The sequence below is a fragment of the Dermatophagoides farinae genome, chromosome 2 (genome assembly GCF_024713945.1).
Source record: "Dermatophagoides farinae isolate YC_2012a chromosome 2, ASM2471394v1, whole genome shotgun sequence".
NCBI classification, from domain to species: Eukaryota; Metazoa; Arthropoda; class Arachnida; order Sarcoptiformes; family Pyroglyphidae; genus Dermatophagoides; species Dermatophagoides farinae.
In genome coordinates this window covers 5,603,946-5,624,706 of record NC_134678.1, presented here as the reverse complement: position 1 = coordinate 5,624,706, position 20,761 = coordinate 5,603,946, and the positions used below count along the sequence as shown (strand labels likewise).

Below are 20,761 nucleotides of genomic sequence, written 5' to 3'. Positions count from 1 at the left end.
ACATTATTTTTTCACGTGAAAAATCAAAATTCAAGTATAACTCTTTTAGTTAAGCATTAATCGATAATGGTTTTTTTTATAAAATATCCTTTACATAAGGTAAATCTACCCAATGAATAATGAATGAAGTTAACTTTAAAAAATAAAAAAAATAAAAAATGTATAAAGATATATAGTCAAATGAGAGACAAATTACATTTAGCTCTCTACTTACGAACAATCGAATCCCAGAAGAATCTTCGAAAGTCGACCTGCTAACATTTGTACATGTACAATGAATGTTAAATAAGAATAATAAAAACCAGCCATCAATTACAAATTCTCCATTATTAAACAAACATCGCTACTATTCGATTTCTTTAAAACGAAAATGGTTATTGAGAATCACTCTGTTAAAGAATCATCCATTGTTTGCCAAGGTGATGATATAAAAAAAATTGAAACAATTTATGGTGTTGATGATCCTCGATTCAAAGTGGAGCAATCGGCTTGGAAACGACCACTTAAATGGTCCAATATAATCATCATGTCCTTATGGCATATTGCTGTCGTCATTTCATATGTGCATGTTTGTATTAATCCAGCACATTTAAAAACGATATTGTTGGCAATTATCCTTGGCGCCAATTCTGGAATTGCGGCAGCGGTAGGAGCTCATCGTCTTTTGGCTCATCGAGCCTTCAAAGTTAGTTGGCCATTGAAGTTATGGATTCTCATATTTCAAGCAATCACAATGAATGGCAGTGCTCTTTCTTATGCTCGTGATCATCGAACACATCATAAATATTCGGATACCGATGGCGACCCAAAGAATCCAACTCGTGGTTTATTTTATTCTCATATTGGTTGGTGGTTAGTAAAGAAAACCGAATCAGTCAAGCAAGCCGGTCAAAAACTAGATTTTTCCGATCTCTATGAAGACAAATTGGTCTTTTTGCAACACAAATTTTATATTCCAATCTTCATCTTGTTTGGTATGATCATTCCAACAGTTATTCCGATTATTCTTTGGAATGAAGATCCTTGGTTATCTTTTTCCATCTGTGTCATTCTTCGCACATTCGTAGTGTTACATCATTTATTCGCTGTTAATTCTTTGGCTCATCATTTTGGATACCGACCATACGATTTCCGTATACGACCAACTGATCATCGTTTTGTCAATTATCTTACATTAGGCGAAGGTCTACATAATTATCATCATGTTTTCCCTTATGATTATCGCATCAATGATCGACCACAGTGGGAAATGTTCAATCCTACAACATCATTTATTCGCTTATGTGCTGCTATTGGATTGGCATATGATTTGAAAACAGCTTCACCAACAGTGGTGAGAGAAATTGTTTCTAAACGAGGCATCGAAGCATTATATGATAAAACTAAAAGTCTAAGTTTCCGTATCATAAATGCCATATTAGATTGGATTTTGGGAATAGCCACAGCTTTATGGATTGTTTTTCCAGCCTTGCTTTTCAAACTTGCAACACAACGTCCATTGTTTATTTGAATTTTACGAATTAAATGAAATTTTTACATTCAATATAATTTGATTTTGGAATTTGATTTTTTTTTGTTTTGTTTATTTGAATATAATAATTTAATCAAGTTGAATAATAGTGCATAATAAAATTAGTTAAATTCATATTATCCAATAACCATGATACTTGTTCATTTGGACAAATACTTATCATTGTTAAGTATCATCAATATTATATAATAATGATAAAATAATGATCAATGCAAACATTAAAAAAAAGCAAAAGCTATTTATCTACGATTATCAAATATGAATAAAAATGCTAAATTGAAAATAAAATCGATTACAATTGAATAGATAAAAACGATATATTGAAATTATTTTTTTTTTTTTTTTTAGTTGTTTCAATCAATCAATAAAATAATTCCCAACGATGAGAAAAATTGAAAAAATTAATTATGACCAATATGTCGTAATGAAAAAAAAATTCAATAACTTTGTTGATAATGGCAAGTTTAAAGTAGATGTAAATGATTAGAACCGATTCTGTCATGCTGAATATGGCCAAAAATGAAGAAGATGATGATGATGATGATAGTCATTAGTGTATGCGTATTTTTGGGAAAAATGCAAGATGCAATAAAATTGCTGATAATGAAATAAAAATAAATCATAAATAGAAACGAAAAACTGCTTGAATCAAAATTAGATACACGTATTGATTATCAGATATCAAAGACATACTTGCGTCGAAATGAAATAAATTACGATTATCACAATGAATATTACGATGATTCGATCGCGGTCGATGAGGATTCAATCACAGTATTAGAATCCGAATCCGTTGTCTTCGTTGGTTCGATATTGGATTGATCAATTATCGTATCAATTTTTTCAATTTTTGCTGTCAATTGTGATGCCACATCATAACCATTATTATTCGTATTATTATTATTGTTGTTGTTGTTATTCTGATTATGATTTCGATTATTTTTTGATTGTTGGATATTCTGATTTCTTTGCTGAAACCTAGAATTATTATTGTTTCTAAAATTTCGATGCCGTTGATTATTGTTCGATGGATATGGAGGCATCATCGGTCCATCGGCTGGATGCCAGAATTCTCGAGGTCCTTGATGCATTGGAGGCATTCGCGGTGGAGGAATCGGTGGACCAGAACAGAAATTCGAAGGTGGTGGTGGTCCTCTATGATGTGGATAATGATGATTGATTGGTGGAAACGGTCCACGCGGTCCATTATTGAATCGTGGTCCTTGAACTGGTGGCGGATGATGAAGACTCATAGGTGGACTGTCAAACATTGGTGGACCACCAGGAGGTGGATAACGATTCCCATAATGAGGAGATGGTGGTAAAAATCGAGGATGTAGTGCACCTCCCAAAATTGGAGGTTGATGATGCGCAAGTGGTGGTGGCGGTGGATGATTTTGTTGATAATCTCTATTTTTTAACATAAGTGGAGGAGAAGATGGAAATCGATGATTGTTCATCATGAGAGGGGCTTCTATAATAGGACCGGAAATACGAATAGGTGAAGGTGGATGTGAATATCTGTGTCCTTCAGGAAGCATAGAAAATGGATGAAATTGATCATTTGTAATAGGAGAATTGAATCTCTGTGAATTGAAATTTCTTGCATGGACGTCGCGATTTTGTTGATGATTTATGTGGTTATTGTTGTTGTTTATATTATCGGAACCGAATGAATGATTCGAAATATTATCGTTTGGCGTATCCTGAGAATCATTGATATGATCACCATCACTATTTTCATTATCATTATTTGAATTTTTTACAGCAGTATTCTCGATTTCGTGAAAATTATGGGTATTATCATTATTTTCAATTTTGGAATTTTGAGGTTCTATATTTGTTTGTTGATTGAAAGAATTTTCAAATTTATTTTCAAGAATTGGCGGTTTGACTGTTGATTGATTTAAATTCAATGGTAATGATGGTGGTGGAACATGATTTAAACTTGATAATACACCTGGTGGTCTTGGAACCGGTAGCGGATAAGAATTTCTCGGAGCCCAAGGATTGACACAAGGAAAATTCGGTGGTTGAGCCCCATTTCCTGTAACATGTACCGGATTCGTTGGCGGTAATAGATTAGGGTGACCTAATGATGATGGTGGTGGTGGTGGTGGCGGCGGCGGTGGAACATTTGGCGGAAAAGAGCCCGACAATCCTAATAGTGCAGTCGCTGGTGGTGGTGGCGGCACTGGCATCGGAATTTGATGATGAGAATTATTAAAAGAAATCGGAGATGGGTGAGGATTTGTTTTGAAAGATGTTGAAGTGGGAGCTGTTAATAACGGTATTGGTGGTGGTGGTGGCGGGGCAACATATCCGGCAGGGTAAGGAATCAAAGAATTAACTGCAACAGCACCTGTAACCATAGTTGGAGCTACAGCGGCTATTTGTTGCTGTTGTTTAATGAAAAGTTCTTTTTCTTTTTTCTCTTGACGTTTAAGTCGGCGCAGTTCTTTTAATTGTTCCGGTATAGAATCTTCATCAATCATGCCACCTTCTTCCAATTGGTCTAAATCAATATCTTCTTGCTCTAGCAATATTTTATGTGGTATAAATGAAGAGCCGATATCGGATTCCCAATAGTCTTTATATTCTTTGTTTTTGATCCCTTTGCCAGGTGCCCAGGTAATTTTGACTTGATTTGAATTTAAAATTTTTGATTGCGATTTAATCTTGGCAAATGCTTTGTAAGCATCCTGGCGCCGATCCATGCAAACAAATGCACATCCTCGTGAATGAATCAACTATGAATCAGAACAAAAAAAAAATACATTAGATAAAAAGAGAATAAAAATATTTTTAAAAAGTCCATACATCGATACTTTGAATAACGCCAAATTCACCAAATAGATCATTAAGTTCGCTTTCGGATGTAGTTCGCTTAGGAAGGTGACCGATCCATAAAGTCGTACTACAAATGGTCATTCGATCTTTTCGACATGGTGGATAGCCTTTACGACGTTTCTCTCGTTGTCGTTCTCGTTCTTCACGTTCGCGTTCAATATTCTGATCGGAACGATCACGTGAGCGGCTTGAACTACGGGAACGTGATCTACGGTGATTTGATGAACGACTTCGTTCACGTGAACGACGCCTTTCACTACGGTCTTGATCATCTCGAGATGATGACCGACGATACCGTGATGAACGATGACGATCACGATCCCTATGGTGACGATCCCTACCATGGTTTCGATCATTCGATGGTGATCGAGATGATCGAAATGATGCACGAAGTTTTGATGACTGTTGAAATTCATTGTTTAATGAATTTGTCGCCAATGGTTGTTGATTTTCATTAAGCTGTGCTGAACTTTCTGTTAGGGATTCAGTATGATCACCTTGATTTTGGTAATGATACGAATTTAATAAATCTGAGCTAGATGATTGTAAATTGACATGATTCGGTAGTAGCATTGAACTTGATGCTGCCTGCTGTTGCGTTTGAGCTGCTACTGCTGAAGCTGATGTAACTGCAGAAGATTTGAAAAATTTCTGAAATATGGTGTCTTGTGCTGAATTGCCATCGTCATGATAATGATGGAAGTGATGTTGAATTTCACCATTGTTACCAGTTGATGTTGTAATTGATTCTTCACCTGATGTTTTGTTTATAGATTGTTGGCGAATGATTTGCATCAAACCTGCAAATGTGTTTAATGTTTTTTCATTTGGAATAAACTTTTTTGATAATTTTGATGGTTTTGGATATGGCGGTTCAGCTTCTGTAGGCGTCGAAATATCATCATCATCATCATCATCATTATCATCCAAATCCAGTTCTGGATCAACATCAAAATTGGTCTCGTTTAAGCCATCAACACTATTTAGTGTTTTAACAGTATGATCTTGTTGAAGTTGTGACAAACAGGATGCCAATTGTTGAAGTTGAGATGCTAAAGCTTGATCAGCATTCGAACTTGTTGAATTTTGATTCTCGCATTTATTGGCCAATTGTCGAACGGCATGAAATGCAGCTGAAGCTTCTGAAAACATTCGATCATAAGATGCTTTATTCTGATCTTGGTTCTGCAGCATTTGACTTTTTTGTGAATCATTGCCATCGTTGGTTTTTGGTGATAAATCTAAATCAAGATTATTAGAAAATCTTTTGTGCGATCTATGATGTTGATGAGATGATGATGATGACGATGTAGTCGATGATGTTTGTTGTTGATGTTGCTGCTGTTTCTGCTGTCCCAAGAACGTGTTGGATGATTCATGATGATGAATATTTGTAGTTTCACTTGAAATTGTCGAGCTAGAAGTCTGTAATAGTGAAGTATTTGGATTGGCTAAATCCAATAATGGTTGTATCACATCAGGCGAGAATACATTATTCTTTTGCCATAAATTCAGAACCCGTACAATTTTTGGCTATATTCAAAGAAATGATTCCGTAAATTTTAATTAATCTTAAGTATATATGCCTTAAAATTGTCATACCTTATCCTCGGGAAGGCACGTCGAGAATAGATTCTGAAATGTTTGTCCTAAATTCCTATTGAACCGTTGTCCATATACATCACGTTCTTTAGAATTACGAAATTCATGTTGTGAATGTCGAACAATAGAATCAATTACATATAATGCTGGAAGTTTATATTCAGGTCGACATTTATGTATAAAACGTTCCACTGATTGTACAATGTGTTTATACACACGAATACCCGTGATTGCTGCCTTTGTTATTTCTGATATTTTAGCCTTTGACACTGGTAATTTATCATCATACAATGATGATAATGATGCATTGAATCGTTGTATTATCTCCATAATTTTATGGTGTTATGGTGATTAATCAACGATCCACGCGATGATGATGGGGAATATCGATTCAACTCAAAAAAAAAAAAATCACACAATCACTGTATTCGAAATTATTTGTAATCAATTTTTTTTTGAATGAATAAAAAAGTATCATTGGCCTCAAATTGATGCGATAATTTCTCCAGATGATTCAAGAGAAAAAAATTCTTACATCGGCGGAAATATCATTCGCATCATCCGTATGTATATCTTTTATTGTTATTGTTGTTGGTGGCGGTGAAGAATATATAAAACCGAAACAGTGATGATCATGAAAATAGAAGCAGACACATATACAAACACAATACACAAACAACACATAGTAGGAAAAAAAAGCACCATTCGAGTGACACTGTGAGAATCCCTTTCTGTTGTTAAGTTTAGATCTCTCTACTATCATCGTTACATACGTCTACAACACAAATTCGTGCTCATTGCTCAGCATTCCATCTAAGCATCAACACCATCTGGATATGATTCTGTAAACTATATATTTAGTGCAAAAATAAAAAAAAAATTCTACAGAAAGTTTTCTTATGTAAAACTACTATCAAGTTCAAGGAACTTTGTTTACCTCTGTATCTACCTCTTTTTTATTCACGTTTTTACATTGAACATATTTAGAAATAATGAAAAAAATGCTCATGATATTTTAATAGTAAAAAATGTCAAAGATTTTTATTTGAAAAAAATTCCCATCAAAACAATAAATGAATAGAATATTCTATCTATGAATAATTTACAAATGAATGAATTGAAACATTATATATATGATTAAATTGTACTACTATCACGATAGATTCGATTAATCGAACTCAATTGACATACCATAGCAAATGTTTTATGTATAGCCAATGCTAATGATTCTTCTGGTGACATTTTTTTCGCTATATTTTGATTAAATTCCAACCATGAAATATCGATTAATTTAGATTTGGAAAATCTTTCTTGATTCGGTAACAGTGATTTATTGTTCGTTCTAATAACTAATGATGATGAATCTGAATTTGACTCAAATTCATTAGAAATTGTTTCATATGATGATGATGATGATGATGACGAAGGTAGAAACAGGATTTGATCAGTAGAATTTAGGAAAAATTTTGATCCAGGTTTTGCTGCGAATGCTGATAAATTACGTTGACCAAGTCGTATGAGAAGTTTTAGGAACCCTTCAATCAATGGTGGAAATGTGTGTGTCATACGTTCTAATGCCGGTAATATTGAAAGATAAAATTGACAAAGTTTTGGATTTGGTAATAAGGTAAGATGAATGTTGGCAAATTCAAAACATAATTTAGCGATACTAAATGAACGTGGTATTGGATATTGAACACATAGATGTGATGTTAAATCTATAGCGAATGACTATATATATTTGAATTTTGGTAAAAATAAATAAATTAGTGAAAGAAATGACTTGAATTGATGAAAAAAAAATTAAAATACCTGTTTGCTAAGATCTGTATATTGTAGTATATCTGGTATAAAATCTAAACAAATATGTAATGACGGGATACCGGCTACAGCCATTGGTAAGAATTCTGGATCATAACCTTGTGTTGAAACCGTTTTAGCTAGATTCCAATCAGCAATGAAACGTTGATGTAAATGTGTGCAAATTAATCCTTGAATTTCTCTTCTATTCGATAGTAGACAATCAATTTGATGATTTAATATTGAACTTTGTTTAGACACTTTATCACATGGATTATATTGATAAAATTTTTCTCGAACATTCTGATCAATTTGAGGTGAGCAACAGTCCAATAACATTTGAATGGCAGCCGAATCCCAAGTTAGATTATAAATTCGTGACAATTCTTCACGTTTCTTTTTCTCTTCATCTCCAGTATGTCGACCAATACATTCCATATTATGATGTGTGCATTTAATCTTTGATGCCGAAAGAAATCCATCGATCATGTGTAAAAGAATCTCCATTAGTTCGGGTATCCGAAAAACACGTTGATCACAACGAAAAATAAAATTCGGATTCATAACAATATCCTCCCAATTTTGTTGATTCCAGGAGCTCAAGAATCCGTTTATAGATCCATTGCGAAGAATATTCACAGTCATAACCCAAAGTTTGGTAGGAAATATGTAATTTAAGCGGAACCAAATTTGTCGAATTAGTAAAAGAATTTTTTTCGGTGTATCTACATCCAATATCCATGGTAAAAGCTGAATAAAATCAGTGGCAAATGGCCATAATAATTCATCAGGCAATTTGACTAATTGTTCTAAATAATAGAATGGTTCACGATTCTGATTATATAGTTTTTCTTTTAATGAACGTAAAGTTGTCTGGAATAATTTTCTTAATTTTTTTCGGTGAGCAACAATCTGTTTAACTTGATGACGATCATGTAATGAGAATAATGATCTATGATTAGACACGGAAAAATTCGGTCTGGGTAGCCAATCACGAACCAAACATAAATGTGGATAATGAAATGAAATCAATCGCAATAATGGAGGCCTAAGTAAGCCATATTCTTCTGGACATGTTTGAGTGCGCTGAATTAGATAAAATATTGGCAAACGAGACATGAATTCACTTGAATATGTCATTGATGGACGATCTACATTTCGAATATTTGCTAACCGAACATCCTCATAAAGAAGAACATAGTAAAGAAATAATAACTGTGATGTCAATAAGCAGGATACCGAATTCAATGATTCTTCTGAGCTTTTAGCATTTCCTGTCGATAGATTCGAATCATCATTTTCATTCTCGGTTTCATCATCATCGACATCCATTCGTTCTTGATCATCTGAATCATTATCTGAGTCATTTTGATCGTCATCTGTTGATTCCTCATCGCCTGATGGATTTCGATCAGTTTTTTGTATTTGATCTGGCTCAAAAGAATATACGATTCGTTGAAATACTTGTACAAGATCTTCTTCGGCAATCGGTTCATTAGTCATATGGGCCGATTGGCTAGTAGGAAGCAATATTGAATTTACATATGCTTCAATCAATGATGGAAGAATGTGATGAATCGGTGGCCGACAATTACATAGCTGCTGAAAAATCCAATTTTTTATCGGTACTTTATTTTTGGTGAAAGCTCTACTCTTTAAAAGTTGATAGATACAATGAATGGGCAAGGCACCTGTGATTGAATCATTTAAATTTTTCGTCACTGGTACCTTTATAGCATGTGCGGTGACAGTTTGTTCAGTAAATATATCTTGAATGAAAATATGTTTGATTAAGGTTAATTCATTGGTTCGTGATGAATGTTTGATGCCTATTGTTGACGATACTAATTCTCCGATTTGAGTCAATTGATTTGAATGAAAAAATATAGCAATCAATAATAGCATCTCACCAAACGATGCTTTCGTATTGGCTTTTTGTCCAAAATAATTTTCTTCTTTTACCAACCATTTGATCCATTCAATGATTTCAGTTTCTTGGCTGATAATCATCTTAGGAAAGGCCAATATCATACAAAGACCTACCGATACGAAACGGACACCGATATCAATATGTGGTGGACGACAAACAATCATTTTGCTTATGGCTTGTGTTTCTTCGTCATTCAATTTCATCATGGCTACACCACGAAGTGCACAATATAAACGTAGCATCAAACAAGCTTCGGTTATGATTGATTCTTCAATTTTTGGGTTACCATTTGCTGAAGAAAAATTATTCGAAAGATTCATCATAGTTTCAGTGATTGAACGAAAACGACGTAAAAGTTGTTCCCGAAATTCTAGGAAACAATTTGTTTGTGGCGATGTGTCTAGATTTTTTCGTTTAATATATTGTGAGAACCATGTACGAATTTTATCATCATTACTTAATAATATTCCTGTCAAGAATGATAGAACATCGGAATTGGTTTTCTCATTACTATCATCACGATGTCTTATGTGATCCAATGTAAGCATAACGATCAAATTCGGCATACGACATAATTCAATTGCTTCACTTCGAATCAATAAAGCTTCTGATTGATTCATTTGGCAAAGTTTGCGTAATACTTGTACACGATTTGATGAAATAAAATTTTGCTCTTCAATCACATTGCTATCACTATTGTTTATCAATGTGCTACATATTTCATGAAATGATTCGGGAAAATTAGCCACTAAACGCACGACCAATGGTAGACCATTTTTAACAATCAATAATGTTTCAACAATCTCAAACAATTGAAATGTGCTTGGCATTTCAGAGATTGCAAAATAGATAAGATCAACAATTTCATCAAGATAGATATCTGTATCAAATAATTCTGATGCAACTGGACCGGAATGTAGCTGGTTCAATTGATATGATTGATTTTTAAAATATATAAATAATGTAAGCAATTCATTTAAAACTAATTTCATACGTATTAAAAGTTTTTGATCATTATGTTCGAAAATTTTTATCAAACTATGCTCAGCATTGTCAGCGTTTGAAATTTTGAATAATTGAAATACAGATGACAACAGGTATGTTTCATATGGTTGTGGTTGGCTAGGTGATTTTAATCGTAATTGCAAATCTTTTTTCACTTCTGATTCTAATTGAACATAATCAATATCTAAAACTTGACGAATATCGTTTGCTTCCGGAAATGTTGTGAGAATTCGTTTCAATTTTCGCCGATTCTCCAGCCATTTTCTTGATGAATCTATTGTATCACAATGACACATACGTACTAAACAAGGTAATATATAACGTATATCTCGTGATGATAATTGATCTAATTGATCAAAATTTAATGTCTGTATCAAATCGAAACATTTTGAACTTGGTATTGAAAAAGTAGACATTTTTAGAACAAAAATTAAAACGAAAAAATTGATGATATTGAAAAAAATCAGCCGAAAACACTGGCAACAAAAATTCTCGAACGTGGTGTTGGCCAATAAGAATGAGTGGCGCTACTTGGCTTGACATGGAATTAGATTCATTCATAGACATTGTGTATCCATGAATGTTCGAATTTCGGAATCAATCAATCAATATATATCTTTTATATTTCACTATCATCATTATATGAATTTTAATCATAAGTAATTTTTACAATAAATTATTATTTCGTTGATTTTGATCCACCTAAACATCTTGGTGATCGACAATCAGATTTTCCATTCAGATCCATTTCCCATTGTATAGGAGTGTATGCTTCGATTGCCATTGCATGAATATTTTGAAATTCTTCACGTAAAACTTTGACGACTTTTCGATGCCTCTATCATCATCATAATTATTACTAAAGATCAGTGTAAAATTCAATACGATAAAAAAAACTACCTGCAGAGCGTTTAATCCATCGAATTTTTTCGAAACAATCACTACACGAAAATGTGTCTCCGAACCTCGTGGTACATTGTGCATTGAGCTTTCATTTTGAACATCCAAATTTAATGGCTATTCATAATATCATAGACAATAATTTTAAATTATAAAATCAGATTTATTACTGTCAGACAAGAAAATCAATAAAGGAATGTTATTAATCTTGTGATTCACTACTTACATCTAGTTTTGATTTCAATTTGCTTTCAATTCGATCTTGAATCGGGCCATTTTTTATCACAGAATTGTGAAAAGAATAACCAATGTTAGAAAGTAAATTTTTTATTTGCAAAATTCGTGGTAGACTTGTATAACTCCTTGAAGAAAGTGACATGACTCAAATTCTTGTGTGTATTGTTGTGATACTTGATAACAAAATCTTGAAATTGAACATACTATTTGAACAGAATTGTATTTATTTTTAAAAATCCAATGTTTTGACATTGTATTCAGAATTTGGAAAAGTCATCATCATAATAATATCTGTATGGATGTTTGTCATAGAATTTCCTGTGAATCCCAAAAACGTAAAAGTTGTCCGATTAATTTATCTGATTTGTAATGGTGAAACTTCATCATCTTGGTTTGATGATGGTAAATTTGAAGCGCCAGAAAATGAAACCAATACGATCGAATCTGCTTGCAAAAGAATTTCTTTGGCAGCCATGTTGGCACAGTATTTCTATTGGAAAACAACTGGTAAAACTTTTCGTTTAGAATTTGATCAACAACAAGACAATAATAGACCAATTGTTCACCGTTTCCTAGTCGATAGATTTGATAATGATGTTCTTTGGCAGATGAATGAATCAAAACTTTGGCGTTTAATTGCCAATCAATTGATGAATTCTCCACTTGCTTCAAATGATTGTAAATTTTTAGCTTTTTGCTCTTTTTCAAGATATTTTCCTCGTTCTGATGAACCATTCTGGATACCATCTAAACAAGTAAAAGGCTATGTCTCATTAGGTGGAGATGGTCTAGCATTATTGAGTACACATTGTTTATATTGTTGGCCAGAAAAAATTGAAGAAATTCATCAACGATTAAATGATCAACGTCCGATTGATGTAAAAAGATTTATGAATGATAGTAATAATAGAAATACTCGTTCTGGTTGTTTTACGACAACATTCGGCGCCATGATACACGAATTAGGACATGTGTTTGGATTGGCTCATCGTCAAACGGGAATAATGGCAAGAGAATTTAATTTAATTGATGAATTTTTTCTACATCAAAATTTATCCGTTAATCGCTGGTGGACAAAAGAAGATTTGATAATTTTGAATTTAAATCCATGGTTTGATTATGATTTATTTTCATTCACCAATCATAATAATCATGATGAGAATGTTTTCATCATGAATAATGACAAAGTACTGACATCGAAATATGGATTACGTTTTGTTGAATATCGTCATATCGACACGAATTTCGTTAGCGAATCGAAAATTTTCGATGAACCCATTCAAACATTTAAAATCACAGCAATTGAAGAATATCAAAAGTTATCATTGTTAAAATTATTTGTATTGGATCAAAATGGAAACAGCAAAACATTTTATTTATGAAAAAATAATGAAAATTTATTTTTTTTTTTTTTTTGAAAATAAACGTATTTACTGTGAAAAACATAAATCTTTTTTCAAACGGCAAAAAAAACAGATTTGGATAATGGAGTTTCGACCAAATAACATTAACATCTTGTTCGTAAACAGGATTTTAAAGAGAATAGAGATCTGGTTGGTGTGGCTGGCTTCAATCAAAAAAATTAAAATTCATGATTTAAAAACATGAACAACACGAGTTATGAATTGTCGACAAATAGGACCTAATAATGATAATAATGAATCAATTATCGATTTGTTTTTGAATGAAACATATAGAATAAGGATTGAAGCAATACTTACATTCACTCAACACTTTACCACAATCCGTACAAGTAAGCATGTGACCACAATCCAATAGAACACAGTCGATTACATTTTCCCAACAAATTTTACATTGATTTTCATCCACACCACCGCTATTGATCGATGCTTTTTCTGTTTCCAATTGATCTATAGATTTTCATTTCAACAAATTTTTTTATAGCTATTTATCAAAGAAAAAATATTCTGAAACTAACCTTTAAGAATATCATTTTGTTTTTTATCATTATACAATAGTAAAACTTTGCCCACCAATTCTTCACGTTCAACACAGCCTTTAAAATTAACAAAATTTCTAGTCAATAATAATTTCAACTGTTTTACAGATAATTTTCGTATCTCCTCTTCATTCTTGATATCATTTAATTTTATATTCATCGGCGAAGACGACGACGATGATGATGGTGATGTTTTATTCGCTTGTTTATTAGTTTTATCACTATTTGAATTGATTGTATCATTATCATTTGAATTTGGATTTAGATCCACTGTTTCACTATGTGATTCGAATGATGTTGACGATGGAGATTGATTGTTTAAATTATTATAAAACGATGTTGGCGATGAATGTGATGATGTTTCATAGAAATTTTGACGATGATTATTCGATGACGATGAATTTGATTCATGTTGTTGATCATTATTGCTGGAGGCAGAAGCATTGGCATAAGAATGACGACGTTGATGTGCATTGGTAGAAGAATTTATTCCTGATGACGATGATGAAGAAGTTTCATTGCGAAACGATATGATCAGATCAATAAGTTCGGATTTTTCCTTTATTTGAAAAATTAGGATATATAATTCATAATAATAATAATACAAAACAAAACTTACATAACAATGATGCGAAGATATATTCTTTGAAGCAAGAAACCATTTTAAATCACGAACTTTTAATGAATTTAAAGCTTCTTTTGATATCGGATGTTGGCTAAACACTGTACAACGATTGCAGATAGATTTTCTTGGTGGCACTGGATTATAAACCATACATTGTGAACAAAATGTCAATGAACATTTTCCACATTTTCTTTTCCGTGCAAATATGTTTGAATTAACAGAATTGCACGAATTACAAGATGTTTTCGATATGTTGAATATTTTATTCATCTCTGGTATATTCTCTAAGGTTTGAAAAAAAGAATTTATGATTTCAATGAAACAAAAAAAAAATCCAAAAATACTAACTTGAAATGTCATCGAATGACACTTTGATATCTTGAAAATCGTCGTAAATTTTACGAAATGATTCGTTAAAATTGAATTTAAATGATTGACCTCTTGGATTGCTGCTGTTATTCTGGTTTGTTGAATTTCGGCAATTTTCTCTACTACTACTATTATTATTATTATTATTGCGGTTATTCGCTGATGATGATGAAGAAGACGAAGTTCCTGTCGCATATGAGAACATAATGGAACCAGAAGAAAACTATAAAAAATAAACTAAGAATAATCATTAACATAATGAAATAAATTGGATTTGAAAAATATTAATAACAAACCAATGAAACGAATTGAATGAATCAATTGAAACTTTTGTTGGAATATTTTGCACAAAACATTATTTTTTTTTTGATTCAAACAACCAAGGGTAAAAATTATAAATTACAAAGATTGTAGTAACAATTTTTGATCGTAGTTTTTTTTTGATTCTGATGCACACGTAATAATCGATTTTGTGGTTAATATAGTTATTTATTTCACAGTATATGAATCAAAAAGTTTACCTTCAAAATGAGAAATTACACTTGTACAATTTTATTGATGATAAGAATGACGACGACGACGCAATTTTTTTTATTGATTTGCAAGTTTAAGTGGATTTTAATTTTATTTTTTCCGTTATAACTTCTATATATCACAGACACAACACAACAGAACACTCACACAAATACACACACAGAGAAAAAAATAGCCTGGTGTGTACACTACTAAATCGTAGTGGAGTGGCGAAACTACCAAATCAGCTAGTACACTACCAAATCAGCTAGTACACTACCAAAATCGATAGTACACTACTAAAATCGATTGTACACTACTAAAATCGATAGTACACTACCAAAATCGATAGTACACTACCAAATCGAATAGTACACTACCAAATCGAATAGTACACTACCAAATCAGCTAGTACACTACTTTGATTTTTGACCTCTCCCCCTTTTTAACCCTTTCGACCTCCTCTTCATTATTTGTATTGAATTTAAATTTTATTGCAAAATTAAATGAATAATAAATGAAGTATATATTATTTTTAAAAACAAAATATCATGATAATGCACAAATTGTATTATGCTGATCCAAAATCCAACATTTTATGGTATGAATTTTTGTTGTCCAATAGAAAAGATATATTGTTCCGTTCTCCAAGTTCTAAATGTTTTCAACACAATGTCCGAGTTTACAAATCCCAAAAATATGTTAATATGGCAATTCGAATCATATCAGCGGCATTGAGAGATTTGACTACATGGCATTATACTAAATAATTGAAAAGGATTAGTTGTAACCGTGGATTTTCAATTCAATTACATACCTGTTTGTTTTTTTTTAAATAAACTTTATTTACCCCTATATCTTAACAAAAAAAGGGGGAAAAACATGTAAATATTAGAAAAAAAAGAGAAAGAAAAAGAAAAAAAATATTAGAAAAAAAGAGAAAGAAAAAGAAAAAAAAACAACAACAATTACAATAAGTTAAAAATATTAGAAAAAAATATAAATAAAAATACCTGTGTTTGTATCGATGATTCAAACGTGATTTGATTTCTTTATTTACCCCTATACATATCAGTGTTTGTATGAAAGATATTCTTATTCTATTTTCGGTTAACGAGAAAAACTACAGTCATTTCAAGATAATGGTTTTGATTGAAATTCAGAGGTTCCAGTTTTAGATTTCAAGATCGATGGCTAAAAATTAAAAACAATTAGTTATGGGTTTTGTTAATCGATTCTAGTATATACAAGTAATTATATCGGAGATATTTACTAATTGTTTATCGTCGAATGCTTATAGAATGTATCTGGTTAACTTTCAAGCTTATTCGTGGGTCAAAAACAAAACTTTGTCTGGTTCTCTTTAATTGAAATTTGGCCAATATTGAATTCGATTTAAGACCAGAATAATAAACTGAAAGATATTTGTCGTTAGCATTAATCAATTCAGATACATACCATTATTCATATCAAAAGTCTTTGTCTTCATACTCTTGGATTTAATGGGACAAAAGTCACGTCTTTAGTTTCAACATATATGAACTCAAAAACGATAAAATATTCATTTCGTTTTTAGGAAACCAGAACTTGTTCAAATATTTTATCTTTTTACAAAAAATAATATTAACCTACGTATATTAGAGATTAGAGATATTTGTAAAAATATTAATTGATTTTTTAATAAATAAATGAATAAATGCCCCAATATTTTACAATATGTTCAATAACAACAAAACATTGTTACATATTTGCTCCAAAAATCAATCAGCTACTTACTATTTACCATGGCAAAAAAATAGAAAAAATATCAAAGTTAAACATTTCGAACATGAAAAAATTCAATGTTGAAATTTTTTGAAACAGAGTATGATGATTGGGCATTTTTATAGTTGTTGCAATTATAAGTCAATACATGTATGAAATATATTTAATGCCGTTCATAGACAATGTTATAATGTTGTAATTTTTTAAATTGTTGTAAACTACTTTCAAAAATGATAGTGTACACTACCTAGTTGAGGTCGTGTACACTACCTAGCTGAGGTCGTGTACACTACCTAGCTGAGGTCGTGTACACTACCTAGCTGAGGTCGTGTACACTACCTAGTTGTTAAGTACTTATTCATTTGGTAGTGTGCACTACCATTTGCACACTACCTAATTGTTAAGTACTTATTCATTTGGTAGTGTGCACTACCATTTGCACACTACCAACTAGTAATGTACACTACCTAATTGTTAAGTACTTATTCATTTGGTAGTGTGCACTACCATTTGTACACTACCAAATCGAATAGTACACTACCTAATTGTTAAGTACTTATACATTTGGTAGTGTGCACTACCATTTGTACACTACCAAATCGAATAGTACACTACCTGCTTTTTTCTCTGTGCAGGTTGAATAATCGATCAACAACAACAACAACAACAACAAAAAATGAGCAAGACGAAAAAAATGAGAATTCTCGATTAGTTTAAATTCTATAATAATAGATGGTAGCATTAGTTCCAGATGAATAGAATATCTTTGCACAACCTTTTTTTGTTTGTGATGATGATAATCATCATCATATCGTGCATGAGCAATCTTTTTTCAATACTTATTTATAATCATGCATAGCTCCCCCCATAGCCCAAAATCTTACCAGCCCATTTGATGACAGATGAAATAGAAAACCACCCTGTGTGTGTGTGGGCTGGCTGTTATTATTATGCAATGGTAATTGACGATTTTTTTTCTGGTTCAAGAATAACGCATACAGAGATTAGAATGGATTATTTAAATATGGATAATGATGTAGATGTGGATAAAATACAAATACAAAATCGAAAGAGCAACAAAAAAAAATTCTATGAATCCCCCTCGCCCCAAGAATTAGAACAAAACAAGCAACAAAAATGAAATTGTGTGTCTTAAAATGAAATGAATTCAACGAATTCTGATGTCTATTCTTTTTTTGTTATTCAATTTTTTTTCCCACCAATTCATATATGAATTGATTTTTAATTTTTAATTGTCCTAAACTGAAATTTTTATTCATTATTATCATAATCATATTGATGATGTCGAAAAGGGAATTGGAGGGAATGAATCATCCGAAATTTTTTTTTTATTATTTGACATTCATAAATAAAAGTCAGGTTCACCGACTTGTTTAGAACTAATAATAAAAATAATATCATCATCATCATCATCATCATCATCATCATATGATCGACACTGTCAAAATAGATTCGAATCTATCAATTTTCCGGTAAAGGTGTCTTGAAATTTCAATAGTATATCCACTATCTATGGATATTTAGTATAGTAAATTTTTTGTTTTTGTTTGTTTATTTGTCTGTTTGATAAATGATTCTTCAAAAATTACATGATAGTTTTACATCAGCATTACAATCGATTTTTTTTTATACATACACAAAACTTATCCTTATATATCGATGAATGACTGTAGTTAGTATGTCGACAGCCGAAAAAAAACCGAATCCATTTCATCATCATTTGGGTATAGCGAAAAAAAAATAATCGACAACAAAAATTTTTTTTTTTGTTTCGTAGTCTTAATGGTGTTTATGTTTGTGTTTGTTTTGCTCTCTCATCATTCGATTCGACTCGTGGCTTCTATAGAAAAGAAAAAAGGTACATTGGATATATATTGCATGGATTTTCGTTTTTTTCCTGAATTCAGTGTTATGTATGGTTATGTTGTTGCTTTTGATGATGATGATGATGATGATTATGATGGTGGTGGTGATGGTGGTGGGTGTCTTTCGTCTCTACCTTCATAGTTTTGTGTCATTGTGGATTCGTCCGTATTTTTGATGATAACGATGATGATGATGATGTTGATTATTTTCATTTGAAGTTGTTGTTGTTGTTGTTTTTGTTATTATTGTCGTGATGGTTCTTTTTATTTTTATTTTGATTATTCTCATCTTGGTCTGGTTTGTGTTGTTGTTGTTGTTGTCGTCGTCGTACTGTTTTCAAGTAAAAGAAAAAAAAAATTTAATACCGGCTTGTGTTGTTGTTGTTGTGTATGTGTAGAATACAGTCGATTCTCTTAATTCACACACACACAACACACACACGCACATCCAAGAATAATAAAATTCTTAACAACAACAGTCTAAGCTCGTTTAGTTTTTTTTTTCTCTTCCTATTCTCTATATGTTTCAGGAACACTATATATAGATAAAAAATAGAAAAAAAATGGGGCCATCTATTTGAACAGAACTATGTTTATTTTTTTTTTTGTCTAATGGTGGGCTGAGTGGTTGGTTAAAATTGATTTTTTTTTCTTGCATTGGGGGGTAGCGGTAGTTGTGTTATGTTATAATATATGAATAGATAGCCGGACACAACAACAAAAAAAAAATCTCACACAAGGTGAATGTACGCCTCTTCCGGTTTTTAATTATAATCATCATCATCATCATCATCATAAATCATGGCTATGTCAGTGTGTGTGTGTGCATGTAAATTAATTATGTTTTGGCTTTTTCCATACGATAGATATTCAATCATTCATCAAAATCATCAAATCATATCATATCATATCATATCAATATTAATCAATTAATGATGATATGATGATTCGATTTGATTTGATTTTGATAAACAGCTATCATTCAATTCAATATCAATTGTTTTGATTGGTTCGACCAATTGGTGAGATTAGGTTTAGGTCTCTTTTTTATTTAATCAAAAAAAAAAAAAAAAATTTTTCGATAAGTAAATGAAAACACAAACACACATACAAACACGGGTATTTAGTGTATCGGCAATGAAGATGATTGATTGATAATATGAATGAATGAAATGAAAACAAAAAATCATCATAAAAATCATTGCACTGGTTTTTTTAGAGATATAGACAAATCTACAAAAAAAATGGAAAAAATTTCTGATTTTATCTCTCTCTCTCTCCCTCTCTCTCTCCCCCTATCCTAACAACACCACAAGATTTACTTATGTATATTTACACACCATCAAAAATCTCATTTCATTTATAATAGTGTGTGTGTGTGTTTGTAATGGGGGAAGGGCATGTATAAATAACATAGATATCCGCATCTGATATCTTGATGTGGTAATTTCTTTTTTTTTTTTGATGATAATTTTTTTTTCTTTTGGAACTAACCGTGACAGGTGATTTTAATTTTGTATTAATAGATTTGTAAAAATTTTACCTGTTTACATTTGTGTATATAAATGTGTGTGTTATCAAATGGAAATGAAAAAAAAAATTTTTTTTTTTTTGAAAGAAAAAAGCTAAAAATTATGTTGTTAGGTTTAGGTCATAGTTTCTCTGGTTTGGTTGTTTGTATTTGACGTCAATAAAATAATTTTGAACGTATAGTTATGGTTCATGGAGTCATGAAACAATTCATTCATGGATTAATAAATAATAATGTGATTGAATTTCTAACCCTTTA

General features: G+C 31.6%; 6 protein-coding genes and 1 long non-coding RNA gene across 7 annotated transcripts; 2 read left to right on the top strand and 5 right to left on the bottom strand.

The window, feature by feature from the left end:
• Positions 1-194: 194 nt before the first annotated feature.
• Positions 195-1,658, top strand: LOC124499974 (acyl-CoA Delta(11) desaturase). Its single transcript, XM_047063983.2, has one exon. It carries the CDS (start codon positions 371-373, stop codon positions 1,508-1,510), a length of 1,140 nt encoding a protein of 379 aa, XP_046919939.1. The 5' UTR covers positions 195-370; the 3' UTR covers positions 1,511-1,658.
• Positions 1,659-1,749: 91 nt separating this feature from the next.
• Isha (Insulator su(Hw) mRNA adaptor) lies at positions 1,750-11,202 on the bottom strand. The gene is made up of 5 exons (XM_075728670.1): positions 10,708-11,202; positions 5,984-6,832; positions 4,352-5,914; positions 2,225-4,281; positions 1,750-2,173 (listed from the first exon to the last, which is right to left on the bottom strand). The coding sequence occupies exons 2-4, from the start codon at positions 6,311-6,313 to the stop codon at positions 2,266-2,268; spliced, it is 3,909 nt and encodes a 1,302-aa protein (XP_075584785.1). The 5' UTR covers positions 6,314-6,832; positions 10,708-11,202; the 3' UTR covers positions 1,750-2,173; positions 2,225-2,265.
• IntS2 (integrator complex subunit 2) lies at positions 6,997-11,225 on the bottom strand. Its single transcript, XM_047063675.2, has 2 exons — positions 7,796-11,225; positions 6,997-7,714 (listed from the first exon to the last, which is right to left on the bottom strand). Exons 1-2 carry the CDS (start codon positions 11,132-11,134, stop codon positions 7,121-7,123), a joined length of 3,933 nt encoding a protein of 1,310 aa, XP_046919631.2. The 5' UTR covers positions 11,135-11,225; the 3' UTR covers positions 6,997-7,120.
• Positions 11,226-11,315: 90 nt separating this feature from the next.
• LOC124499730 (DNA-binding transcriptional regulator BolA) lies at positions 11,316-12,017 on the bottom strand. The gene is made up of 3 exons (XM_047063682.2): positions 11,845-12,017; positions 11,619-11,735; positions 11,316-11,556 (listed from the first exon to the last, which is right to left on the bottom strand). Exons 1-3 carry the CDS (start codon positions 11,995-11,997, stop codon positions 11,398-11,400), a joined length of 429 nt encoding a protein of 142 aa, XP_046919638.2. The 5' UTR covers positions 11,998-12,017; the 3' UTR covers positions 11,316-11,397.
• On the top strand, positions 12,015-15,501 carry LOC124499729 (uncharacterized). Its single transcript, XM_047063681.2, has one exon. It carries the CDS (start codon positions 12,155-12,157, stop codon positions 13,235-13,237), a length of 1,083 nt encoding a protein of 360 aa, XP_046919637.2. The 5' UTR covers positions 12,015-12,154; the 3' UTR covers positions 13,238-15,501.
• LOC124499727 (E3 ubiquitin-protein ligase RNF34) lies at positions 13,199-15,014 on the bottom strand. Its single transcript, XM_075728671.1, has 5 exons — positions 14,789-15,014; positions 14,435-14,724; positions 13,795-14,374; positions 13,577-13,726; positions 13,199-13,497 (listed from the first exon to the last, which is right to left on the bottom strand). The coding sequence occupies exons 1-5, from the start codon at positions 15,012-15,014 to the stop codon at positions 13,445-13,447; spliced, it is 1,299 nt and encodes a 432-aa protein (XP_075584786.1). The 3' UTR covers positions 13,199-13,444.
• A 310-nt stretch (positions 15,502-15,811) lies between the features above and the next one.
• LOC142597334 (uncharacterized) lies at positions 15,812-17,646 on the bottom strand. The gene is made up of 5 exons (XR_012832083.1): positions 17,099-17,646; positions 16,596-16,950; positions 16,336-16,516; positions 16,140-16,180; positions 15,812-16,084 (listed from the first exon to the last, which is right to left on the bottom strand). It is a non-coding gene; the product is annotated as an uncharacterized LOC142597334 (long non-coding RNA).
• Positions 17,647-20,761: the final 3,115 nt, after the last annotated feature.